The sequence below is a fragment of the Lithobates pipiens genome, unplaced genomic scaffold (genome assembly GCF_037356315.1).
Source record: "Lithobates pipiens isolate NorthernLeopardFrog02 unplaced genomic scaffold, aLitPip1_a1.2 Scaffold_28, whole genome shotgun sequence".
NCBI lineage: Eukaryota > Metazoa > Chordata > Amphibia > Anura > Ranidae > Lithobates > Lithobates pipiens.
Genome location: NW_027507789.1, coordinates 36,161,483 through 36,174,206, shown reverse-complemented (window position 1 = coordinate 36,174,206; position 12,724 = coordinate 36,161,483). Strand labels below are relative to the sequence as shown.

At 43.8% G+C, this 12,724-nt stretch overlaps 1 protein-coding gene across 11 annotated transcripts in view; it reads left to right on the top strand.

Moving 5' to 3' along the window:
• The window catches only part of EPB41L1 (erythrocyte membrane protein band 4.1 like 1), a 209,251-nt gene extending 199,867 nt beyond the window's left edge, over positions 1 to 9,384 (top strand). For all 11 annotated transcript variants that reach the window (XM_077459075.1, XM_077459070.1, XM_077459073.1 and 8 more), the window contains 5 exons: positions 1,205 to 1,309; positions 1,445 to 1,504; positions 3,330 to 3,410; positions 8,273 to 8,389; positions 8,473 to 9,384. In XM_077459075.1, coding sequence (XP_077315201.1) covers positions 1,205 to 1,309; positions 1,445 to 1,504; positions 3,330 to 3,410; positions 8,273 to 8,389; positions 8,473 to 8,481 — 372 coding nt within the window. In that variant the 3' untranslated portion in view covers positions 8,482 to 9,384. The remainder of the gene's footprint in view (positions 1 to 1,204; positions 1,310 to 1,444; positions 1,505 to 3,329; positions 3,411 to 8,272; positions 8,390 to 8,472) is intronic.
• The last annotated feature ends 3,340 nt before the right edge of the window (positions 9,385 to 12,724 follow it).

The following is a 12,724-nucleotide window of genomic DNA, read 5'->3' as shown; positions in this document are numbered from 1 at the left end:
AGGGGTAGGCAACCTTTGAGCACAGTGTGCCGAAAAATGTTTTCAAAGAAATTGAGCGTGCTGATTTTATAACAAAAAAAGTCAACTTCACACACTTAATCATGAACAGGATTTTTTATAAAGTAAATGCTGTAAACCACTTTAGTAGTGAGAAATTAACATCTTGCACTCTCATGTTTCCGATCAGCCGCAATTCCTGCAACTCCACACCTCGGATCACTGCTCCATAACTGTACCCCCCTTCTCATCTGCCCCACCACTGTACTCCCCTTCTCATCTGCCCCACCACTATACCTCCCCTTCTCATCTGCCCCACCACTATACCCACCCTTCTCACCTGCCCCACCACTGTACCCCCCGGCTCATCTGCCCCACCACTGTACCACCCTGCTCATCTGTCCCACCAATTTACCCCCTTTCCACTTGTTGTGCAAAGTGGATTTGCCTTTCGTAAAATAACCCCCAATGTCACTTTATATCTCTTAGTAGCAAGAGATTAAATCGCCACTCTAACTCTAGCCTCTGGGTTACAGTTATTTAGCATTTAAGCACTTACCGTGAAAACTAAAGCTGGCCATACACTGAGCGAAATATGGCCAAATCTACTAGATTTCTTATGTTCAGCCTGCAAGCTGAACAAAATAAATATTTGGGTGTATGGCCAGATTTAATCTGATGTTAGATCTGCGTTATGCAGTGACATGCCAAGAGAACACTTTGGCATGTCTTAGAAAGGCCATACATTATATAATTTTCTTTCCTTCAGCCTCCTGCTCCTGCAGTGCTATTGTGTTCAGCTGGTGAGGTTCCTTCCCCACTGGTATGATACGATGATCACTGCTGGTGGCTATAGCCGTTGGCAATGATTGGACGAAAAAAAAAACAAGCTGGTTGTACTGAAGTCAATAAATGGATTAATTTCAGGACAACCAGCCTGCCCTTAGATGGATCGAAATTCATCCAGGTCCGTCTACAGGTGGCTTTAAAGATTGTTAAAGTTGCTTTAAGTGCAGTTTGATGGTTCATGGTTATTGTTCTGGTTTTACAGACTACAAGATTCCCTTTTTTCGGTCTTAAAATCCTGCCTCCTGTTTGTGGACATTTACCTAGCCAATACTGTATAGGGGTTTCACGCTGTCATCTGTTAAATATGCAGAATGTTTTACAAGAGTCAGGTTTAGTGAATGCGTTCTTTGTATTTCAGGCTGAGGACAGTAGGACAGAGGCAGCTGTCGCAGACACAACACGAGCAGCAGCATCTGCTGAAAGCTCCCAGGCACTGCAAGCAGATGTCACTCGCACCCATCATGTAAGTGTTACCCAAGAATTACACTGCTATAAAAGATTTAGCGCCAATGAATCATTCAATTCACAGGTTATTTGCAGGCTGCTGCCTGTTTCACCAGATAAAATTTGCCAAGAATTTATTTCAATCCTTCTTTAGGTTTCCCATACTGCCACCGCAGAAACCTTGTCCTCCTCCACAACCACCCATGTGACTAAGGTGAGACTATGCGTTTTTTTCCAGGGTCAGGGTTTTGTGGAGGCCACTCCAGACTCCTCAAACTATGTCTTTATATAGCTGTCCTTGGGCAGAGGGGCACAGTCAGACTGGAACAGAAAAGTGCCTACCCCAAACTATTGATACAAGGTTGAAAGTACATGACTAGGGCAAAACAGCTGTCATCAGCCACTTGCCCCCCCACTGTGCCCCCCTCACCCTTCTTACCCATTCTATCTAAAGACAAATATCATTTTGGAGTAAAAATGTGGCCATGTCGGCCATTTATTAACAAAGCAACCAAAATATATGATATTCCTTAAAACAGAAACAGTAATGATAATAACAACGACCATAAAGGTTGCTGGTCTTCGGAGGCACAAAAGAACAAACAGCAGGTTTGTATCTGTGTGACCACTTAAGACCCCTTTCACACTTATGCGCTGCTAAAACAGCCGCTAAAGCGGTGTTTGTTTTTGCAGTGCTTTAGCATTGCATTTGCGGCGCTTTTCGGGCACTAGCGGGACGCTTTTTTTTTTTAAGGTCGCGTGACCTTAAAAAAATATAGACATGTTTTGTGGCAGTTTTGAAACGCTTTTAAGGTGCTTTGGAAACGCTGCCTAATAATTTCAATGGGCAGGGGTGTTTTTGGAGCACTTTTTACATGCTGTTAGAAGGACTTTTTCTACCACCCCGCAAGCGCACCGCCCCAGTGTGAAAGCACCCATTCAAATGAATGGGAGGCAGTTTTCAGGTGCTTTTCAGGCGCTATTTTTAGCACTAAAACACCTGAAAACTGCCTCAGTGTGAATGAGGTCTAAAGGTCCCCAGCCACACCACACTGGCTCAGGGAAAATCCCAACTCTCCACAGATACCTCCATATTCCAACTTCCTAGTTGACCCACCATTAAATGGTATTCAGCAGAGGACTCCATACCTTAGATGGGTCCCTAATATGAGATAACAGTCAATTTCTGAACACCTCCAAAGACCCCAACCGCCTGGCCAAAACAACCAGAAAATAGAACTGATACAAAGCAAAATGGGAAGTTTCTTCCTCGTCCGTTGCTTCCAACTACTTAAAGACTTTCAAATCACTCCTTGAAGATGCTCCACATCTCCTCCTCTATCTACAAACTAGCCAGTCCTGGTAAGTAACCTCAAATCTCCTGGTTCTAAAAGTTAGCCCTATACCTTCCTTGATTCCCCTGTTCCCCTAGTCATGTTTGCCCTTTTCGCTTATTTCTTTTTTTGCATTGGGCTTATCTTAATCGGCTAAAAGGTTTGAGCCCCCATTTACACAGGTGCAGCTTTGAAATTGTGCTACTTCTGAGATTTCATTGTGGCTTGCGACTTCATACAACAAAAATCTATGCAAGTCGCGATGAAATCAGCAAAAAGTAGTGCATGAGTCGCGGCAATTTGAATAGTTCCATTGCCGACAATGGGGCGTGACTTGTCATGGGATTTGGAATTGCCAAATCAAACTGGTGTGGATAGGGGATGAATGCTGTAGCACTACCACAATTATTTAATGGAAACACCTGAACTTAATATTTTGGAAGAGTATCCACATACTTTTTTTCCATATTGGTATGCGTGATGGTGAGGAGTCCACAAATGTTTGGCCATATCGTGCATACCTCCTTTATCAAGGAAAAACATCAACATCAAAAACATGACAACAAAATGAAAATAACTTAAGTATAACTATATAATGACTACCGTTTACAATACAGCAATATATATTCTACTTAACTTAATTCCATCTCTTTTCATTCCTTCATTCCTGTAACTGCAATCTAATTTCATCTTCTGTATGTGCAGACTGTAAAGGGTGGATTCTCTGAGACAAGGATAGAGAAGAGGATAATTATTACAGGGGATGAAGATGTGGATCAAGAGCAGGTGATGCATACCAACTAACATACAATAAAATAATTGCTGATGTTAAAGTGGTTAAAAAGGCAAAAGTTTTTTTTTTTTTTACTTTAAAGTGATGCTAAAATTTCGTGTTAGGTTTTTTTATTTTTTTGTTTGTTTTTTAAATAACATGTTATACTTTCCTGCTCTGTGCAGTGGCTTTGCACAGAGCAGCCCAGATCCTGCTCTTCTCGGGTCCCCCTTCGGCTCTGACTCCTTCCTCCTGCCGAGTGTCCCCACAGCAAACAGCTTGCTATGGTTGCACAGAGCCGAGACGCAGCTCCCTATGTCCATGCAGACACGGAGCCGCGGCACCGCCCTGCCCCCTCTCTCTCTCATTGGCTCAATGACTTTGACAGCAGCGGGAGCCAATGGTACTTTGCTGCTGTCTCAGCTGACAGCCCAGTCTCTCCTGCAACATCGCTAGATCAAGATGGGGCTCAGGTAAGTATTAGGGGGGCTGCTGCACACAGAAGCTTTTTTTATTAATCTTAACTCATAAAGTGCATTAGGATAAAAAACCTTCTGTCTTAAACCACATGCCTACTGGGGACTTTCATCTCCTTCCTGCCCAGGCCAATTTTCAGTGTTCAGCACTGTCGCACTTTGAATGACAACCATTATACTTTTTTTTGAGACAGAGCTTTTTTTTTGGTGCTATTCCATTACCGCAGGGTTTATTTTATTGCTAAACAAATGAAAAAATACCAAAAAATGTTTTTTTTTTTTTTAAAGTTTCTTAGTTTCTGCTATAAAATGTTGTAAATAAGTACATTTTCTCCTTCACTGATGTGTGCCAATGAGGCTGCAATGATGTGAACCAATAGGCTGCACTGATGAGGCAGCACTGATAGGTGGAAATGATGGGACCTGATAGGCCTCACTGATTGGCACTTACAGGCAGCACCGATGGGCACTGTTGGAGCTGCACTGATCATCAGGACACTGCCCCACTGAAGAGGAAGAAACTATGATCTCATTGGACTGAACTCATTGGACATTGCTTTATTAAAAGGTAAGTATCCAGTGCAGCCTTTCTCAACCTTTTTCACTCCGAGGAACTCCTAAAAAAACTTTTAGATCTAAGGAGTAAGGAGCCATCCCAACAGTGGTGGTCAGAATGCCAACCTCCCAGACAGCTACAATAGATAATTGCTATCATGTTGCTGGCTTTGCCAAACGGAGTTGGCCCCGGATCTATGAAGATATCGTCAAATGGGAGATCAATCGGCCACAAACCGAGGAACCCCTGGTAACCTCTAGAGGAACCCTATGGTTCCACAGAAGCCAGGCTGAGAATGGTTAATCCAATGCATTCTTTTTAACCACTTGCTTACTGGGCCCTTAAACCCCCCTCAGTCCCAGACCAATTTTCAGCTTTCAGCGCTGATGCACTTTGAATGACAATTGCGCGGGCATACAACACTGTACCCAAATGAAATTTTTATCATTTTTTTCCCACAAATAGAGCTTTCTTTTGGTGGTATTTAATTACAGCTCGGAGTTTTATTTTTTGCTAAACAAACAAAAAAAGATGCAAAAAAATAAAATCATGTTTAATAGTTTGTTATAAAATTTTGCAAACAGGTCATTTTTCTCCTTCATTGAAGTGCGCTGATGAGGCGGCACTGATAGGCTGCACTGGTGGGCACTGATAGGCTGCACTGGTGGGCACTGATAGGCTGCACTGGTGGGCACTGATAGGCTGCACTGGTGGGCACTGATAGGCATAGTTAAGGTGGCACTAATAGGCACAGATAAGGCGGCGCTGATGGGCACAGATAAGATGGCACAGATGGGTGGCACGGATGGGTAGCACTAAGGGGCACTGATAGGTACCACTGATAGATGGGACTGATGGGCACTGATAGGTGGCACTGCTGGACACTGATGGGCGGCACTGCTGGGCACGGATATGTGGCACTGGGGTGCAGCACCTTTGTTGAGGCAAATTGTGGGCACTGCTGGGTGGCACTGTGGGCACTGCTGGGTGGCACTGTGGGCACTGCCAGGGGGGGACACATTTTTTATTTATGTGGCAAAGCAGGGGGCAGGTGGGCACTGGCAGGGGGCAGGTGGGCACTGGCAGGGCTGGCCGTGATCGGGACTGATGTACCGTTCACGGCCGCCGGTGATCGGCTCTTTTTTTTTCTCCTCCCGCTTTCAGCGTGAGGAGGAATAATAGCCGATTACCGGCTCCGTTATATCACATGATCAGCTGTCATTGGCTGACAGCTGATCACGTGATAAGGGGTCGGGATCGACCCCTTGCTCGGATCGGTGATCAGGCGAGTCTCATAGACTCGCCGATCACAGAGCGCGCCGATCACAGAGCGCGCCGCGCGCGCCCCTCAGGGGGCGCGCAGGCCGCTCGTGCACGGGACTACGTCAATAGACGTAGTCCCGGCAAAGGAGATCCGCGCTGTAGCCGTCATTTGGCTATAGCGTGGGTCTCAACTGGTTAAATAGGTGTGTGTGTGGGGGGGTCCTCAGGAAAGGGCAGGCTATGAAAGGTGGTAATGGGCTTTAGTTATAAAAAAGTAAAAATGTAAGCAAGACACAGATGAAAAGTGTCCTTATGCATACAGTGCCTTGAAAAAGTATTCATTCCCTTTGAAATTTTCCACATTTTGTCATGTTACAACCAAAAACGTAAATGTATTTTTATTGGGATTTTATGTGATAGACCAACACAAAGTGGCCCATAATTGTGAAGTGGAAGGAAAACAATAAATGGTTTTCAACATTTTTTCAAATAAATATGAGAAAAGTGTGGCGTGCATTACTCTTATACCGCTACCTAAAATCTAGTGGAACTAATTGCCTTCAGAAGTCACCTAATTAATAAATAGTCGTCTCTATTTAGGTCTATTTTGGCTGTCCACCTAAACTGACAAGGCCGGGCAAGGAGAGCATTAATCAGAGAAGCAGCCAAGAGGCCCATGATAACTCTGGAGGAACTGTAGCTCAGGTGGGAGAATCTGTCCACAGGACAACTATTAGTTGTCCTCCACAACTCTGGCCTTTATGGAAGAGTGGCGAGAAGAAAGCCATTGTTGAAAGAAAGCCATAAGAATTCCCATTTGCGAGAAGCCATGTGGGGGACACAGCAAACATGTGGAAGAAGGTGCTTTGGTCAGATGAGACCAAAATTTAACTTTTTGGCCTAAAAGCAAAACGCTATGTGTGTCAGAAAACCAACACTGCACCTCACCCTGAACACACCACCCCCACCGTGAAACATGGTGGTGGCAACATCATGTTGTGGGGATGCTTTTCTTCAGCAGGGACAGAGAAGCTGGTCAGAGTTGATGGGAAGATGGATGGAGCCAAATACAGGGCAATCTAAGAAGAAAACTTGTTAAGCCGCGTACACACGGGCGGACTGTCTGGCCAACTAAGTCCGTCAGACAATCCGACGGACAGTCCGTCCTACTTTCGAATGAACGGACTTGATCACACACGATGAACAAACAGTCCGTTGAAAGCTTGCGCGATGACGTGTACAGCATGTACGACGGGACTAGAAATAGGACGTCCAATACACAGCAATGCAACCTTCCGCCATGTAAATCCTTTCTGAGCATGCGCCATACTTAGTCCGTCCAACTAGCCTACTCACGAGCGGACTGTCCGCTGAAACCAAAGTTGGACGGACAATATTACGGAAATTCCGAAATACTTAGCCCGCCAGACTGCACGCTGAAAAAGTCCGCTGAAGCCCACACACGAGCGGACTGTCCGCTGAAATGTGTTTCGGCGGACTAAGTTGGACAGACAGTCCGCCCGTGTGTATGCGGCTTTAGAGCCTACAAAAAGACTTGAGACTGGGACGAAGATTCACCTTCCAGCAGGACAACGACCCTAAATATACAGCCAGAGCTACAATGGAAGGGTTATGTTTAAAGCATATTTATGTGTTATGCCGCGTACACACGAGCGGATTGTATGGCGTACTTAGTCCGTCATACAATCCGACGGACAGTCCGTCATACTTTCGACTGAACGGACTTGACCACACACGGATGCACAAACAGTCCGTCGAAAGCTTGCGCGATGACGTGTACAGCACGTACGACGGGACTAGAAATAGGAAGTCCAATACACAGCAAAGCACCCTTCCGCCGTGTAAATCCTTTCTGAGAATGCGCCATTCTTAGTCCGTCGAACTAGCATACTGACGAGCGGATTGTCCGCTGAAACCAAAGTACGACGGACAGAATTTCGAAAAATCCGAAATACTTAGTACGCCAGACTGCACACTGAAAAAGTCCGCTGAAGCCCACACACGAGCGGACTGTCCGCTGAAATGTGTTTAGACGGACTAAGTACGCCATACAGTCCGCCCGTGTGTACGCGGCATTAGAATGGCCCAGTACAGACCTAAATCCAATCTGTGGCAAGGCTTAAAAATTGCTTTTCATAGATGCTCTCCATCCAGTCTAACAGAGCTTGAGCTATTTTGCAAAGAAGAATGGGCAAACATTTCACTCTAGATGTGCAAAGCTGGTAGAGACATCCCCAAAAAGACTTGCAGCTGTAATTGCAGGGAAAGGTAGTTCTACAAAGTATTGACTCCGGAGGGGGTTGAATACAAATGCACGCCACACTTTTCACATATTTATTTGTACAAAATTTTGAAAATCATTTATCATTTCCCTTCCACTTCACAATTATGTGCCACTTTGTGTTGGTCTATCACATAAAATCCCAATAAAATACATTTACATTTTTGGTTGTAACATGGCAACATGTGGAAAATTTCAAGGGGCATGAATACTTTTTCAAGGTACTGTATACGACAATACTTTATTTTTCCACTTAACCCAACCTCTTAATCCTCCTAGGCTCTGGCCATGGCTATAAAAGAGGCTAAGTTACAACACCCGGATATGCTGGTCACGAAAGCAGTGGTGTATTGTGAGACAGAGCCCTCCCCTGAGGATCCTGAAGAGAAACAGCAGGTACTCTAACTTTTGTTATAGTGAACTCTTGTATATTTTCTTTGTCAAGTTTTTTTACATTCTTCTTTTATTCTCTTTTCTAGCAATCTTGACCTTGGACGTTGGATGTAAATTGTTCCTTTCATCTCCCTCTCTCTGTCCCTCCATCATAAAAAAAATAAAGACTGACCCTCCCTTCCCCAAACCTACACCTCATGCCAGCTGCAAAATCTCCAAACCGGCAGGGGACATCCATGCAATCAGCATTCCATGGCAGAGAGAGAGAGAGAAACTGGTCATCCACCCGGATCTGATTAGCCACCTCCTAAGAGTGAAGGAGGCACTGAGACACTCATTCTTCTGCATCTCCCCTTTGCTCGCTCCTCTTCTGAGAAGCATGCCTAGCAATGCGTGACTGCATGTGGCATCAGCAGGGCTAACCGGATCAGGACTGTTAGGGAATTTCAGCTCCCGAGTAAACCGAACGTCCTCTGAAGTATATCCTAAAACGTTGTTTCGGGTACTCCTGCAACAAAGGGGTTAATGATCAAAGCCTCCGCCTTCTCTATATAGAAAGCTAGTTACGTCTTATTCTTCTCCAATAACTTACAGCCAGATAATCACTGATATAGATGCGTAGTGTTGTCTGAACCTGTCCTGTTAATCTAAGTCATAAACTGTTACCTTCCGCCAGGTAGAGTTCCAGCAGGACTCACCTTCTGAATTCCTGTCCTGCAGCATAAGCACTATGGGAAACTAAAGTCAGCAAGCAGTCAGCTAAGGTCTGGGCTCTGCTGGCTGAAAGTCCTACAGAAATTAACCCGTTTGTTGCCAGCTGTGGAGCTAGAAGATGTCCCTGCTAGTTGGGGGATAGGCTGAGCCATTTGTGTGAAAGGGTTAACTTCGCACAGGGGGAGGCCTGACCTACTGCAATGCTGTGCTCTCCCCCTGTCCCTACTCCTCCCTGTGCACCATGATCACTGCTCTATAGCCAATAAAAAACAAAGTCAGTGTGATACGTTTCTTTACTTATTGGTGCATGCCATTCTAGATACAGTTTCCCTGAAACAGAAAATTTAATTCTGATAATGATTTCCTGTATTAATAAGTGTCAGTGTATTGCACAGCATTTTACAGAATGCACAGAACCATTTGCATTAGTTCCCTCCCCAGAAGAGCTTCCAGTATGACATCACAATATCACTATCAAATCATACAAGCACACATACCTACAGTGCCTTGAAAAAAGTATTCATACCCCCTGAAATTTTCCACATTTTGTCCTGTTAAAACCAAAAACGTAAATGTATTTTATTGGGATTTTATGTGATAGACCAACACAAAGTGGCACATAATTGTGAAGTGGAAAGAAAATGATAAATGGTTTTCAATTTTGTTTTACAAATAAATATGTGAAAAGTATGGCGTGCATTTGTATTCAGCCCCCTTCACTCTGATACCCCCCTAACTAAAATCTAGTGGAACCAATTGCCTTCAGAAGTCACTTAATTAGTAAATACCTGTGTATAATTTAATCTCAATATAAATACAGCTGTTCTGTGAAGCCTTCAGAGTTAGTTTTTTTTGAGAATCTTAGTGAACAAACAGCATCATGAAGGCCAAGGAACACACCAGACAGGTCAGGGATAAAGTTGTGGAGAAGCAGGGTTAGGTTCTAAAAAAAATCTCCCAAGCTTTGAACATCTCACAGAGCACTTGTTCAATCCATCATCCGAAAATGAAAAGAGTATGGCACAACCGCAAACCTACCAAGACATGGCCGTCCACCTAAACTGACAGGCCGGGCAAGGAGAGCATTCATCAGAGAAGCAGCCAAGCAGCCCATGGTAAGTCTGGAAGAGCTGCAGAGATCCACAGCTCAGGTGGGAGAATCTGTCCACAGCACAACTATTAGTCGTGCTCTCCACAAATCTGGTCTTTATGGAAGAGTGGCAAGAAGAAAGCCATTGTTGAAAGAAAGCCATAAGAAGTCCTGTTTGCAGTTTGTGAGAAGCCATGTGGGGGACACAGCAAACATGTAGAAGAAGGTGTTCTAGTCAAATTGGACCAAATTGAACTTTTTTGCCCGAAAGCAAAATGCTATTTGTGGCAGAAAACTAACACTGCACATCACCCTAAACAGAACATCCCCACTGTGAAACATGGCGGTGGAAGCATCATGTTGTGGGAATGCTTTTTTTTCAGCAGGGACAGGGGAGCTGGTCAGAGTTGATGGGAAGATGGATGGAGCCAAATACAGGGCAATCTTAGAAGAAAACCTGTTAGTCTGTAAAAGACTTGAGACTGGGGTGGAGATTCACCTTCCAGCAGGACAACGACCCTAAACATACAGCCAGAGCTACAATGGAATGGTTTTGATTAAAGCATATTCATGTGTTAGAATAGCCCAGTCAAAATCCAGACCTAAATCCAATTAGAGAATCTGTGGCTAAACTTGAAAATTGCTGTTCATCCAATCTGACAGAGCTTGAGCTATTTTGCAAAGAAGAATGGGCAAAAATGTCCCTCTCTATATGTGTAAAGCTGGTAGAGACATCCCCAAAAATCACTTGCAGCTGTAATTGCAGAGAAAGGTGGTTCTGTATTTACTTTTGGAAAAAATTTGGAAAACCATTTATCATTTTCCTTCCACTTCACAATTATGTGCCACTTTGTGTTGGTCTATCACATAAAATCCCAATAAAATACATTTACATTTTTTGGTTGTAACATGACAAAATGTGGAAAATTTCAAGGGGTGTGAATACTTTTTCAAGGCACTGCATATACTCTTTGGACAACCAGTATGTTTTTAAAGTAAACCTGACATTTAAATCTGTGGTGCCATTAGATGCCTGGAGTTGCATTTAAAGGGAACATATCATTCATTTTCAGTTATTATTGTTTCAAGTAATTTTTATGTAAAATTTCAGATTTTTTTACATGCTGGCTCTATATTTTTATTGTATCAAAAGCCCAACTCCACCATGGATGTAAAATAAAATAAAAATAAAAACAGTGGTCAAGCATGTGTTAGAATGTAAAAAGCAGCTTTTGCTGCAATACAAATCTCCTCACTGGTGCTACCACCCACAGACTCCTAGGGATTTATTTACTAAAGGCAAATCCACTTTGCACTACAAGTGCACTTGGAAGTAAAGTTGCTGTAGATCCGAGGGGGACATGCAAGGAAAATAAAAAACAGCATTTTAGCTTGCACACATTTGGATAATAAAATCAACAGAGCTTCCCCTCATTTCAGATCTACCACTAGGGATGAGCTTGGTGTTTCGACTCGAACATCGGCCGTTCGTCTGTGCGGCAAATTCAGAGGTTTGTGGACCGTTCGCACCAAATTTGTGTGGCACGAATGGCCCACAATGCACTACGCCATCGCAGTGCATTTCTGGCTCATGATTGGCCAAGCATGCACTGTGACCCCGCATTCTTGGCCAATCACAGCGCCGGCAGCTACGAGAGCCATATCCTGTTTGTGGCCAATTATAGTTCAGGGGGTTAAGTACACGCCCCACACTATATAAGGCTACCAGCGCGGCAGCCTTAAGATGCTTTTCTCAGGCATCTTAAAGTTAAAGTGGGTGTTGTGTGCCTCCAGCACAGTATACACCTGTATCTACCCTTTATTGCTGTTTTTCTCTAATTAAGGCATCTGCAGGAGTTAGTGGGTGTTATGTCCCTCCAGCACAGTATACACCTGTATCTACCCTTTATTGCTGGTGTTCTATAATAAAAGGCATCTGCAGGAGTTAAAGTGGGAGTTGTGTGCCTCCAGCACAATATACACCTGAAGATACACCTTATTGCTGGTGTTGTCCGTTGCATATCTTGCATATTAGCCTTTAAAATTAGCACTTTTGATTTCAAACGTTCGAGTCCCATAGACTTTAATAGGGTTCTAAAGTTTGTACGAATTTTAGGTCCATTCGAAGGTTCAGGGGGGTGTTCGGCTCATCCCTATCTACCACTTAGATTTAAGCGCCATACACACTATCAGATTTTCTGCTGATTTTTTCCTTCAGATTTACCAAAACCATATAATATGAGGTCAAACCTTAGGAGTTTCAATGTGTATGCAATCAGGCCGGCCCTTCTACTACATGGTTTTGGTAAATCTGAAGGAAAAAATCAGCAGAAAATCTGATAGTGTGTATGGGGCTTTAGAGCGACTGCACTTCCAAGTGCACTTTTAGTGCAATTTCATTTGCCTTTGGTAAATAACACCCAATAAGCTAAATAAAATGCCCGAAAAATACTGGATGAAAAATGCTGATAATAGCATTTTTGTGGGAGCTTCTAGTAGCATTTAGAACAAAAAACACCTAGTGCATATAGCAC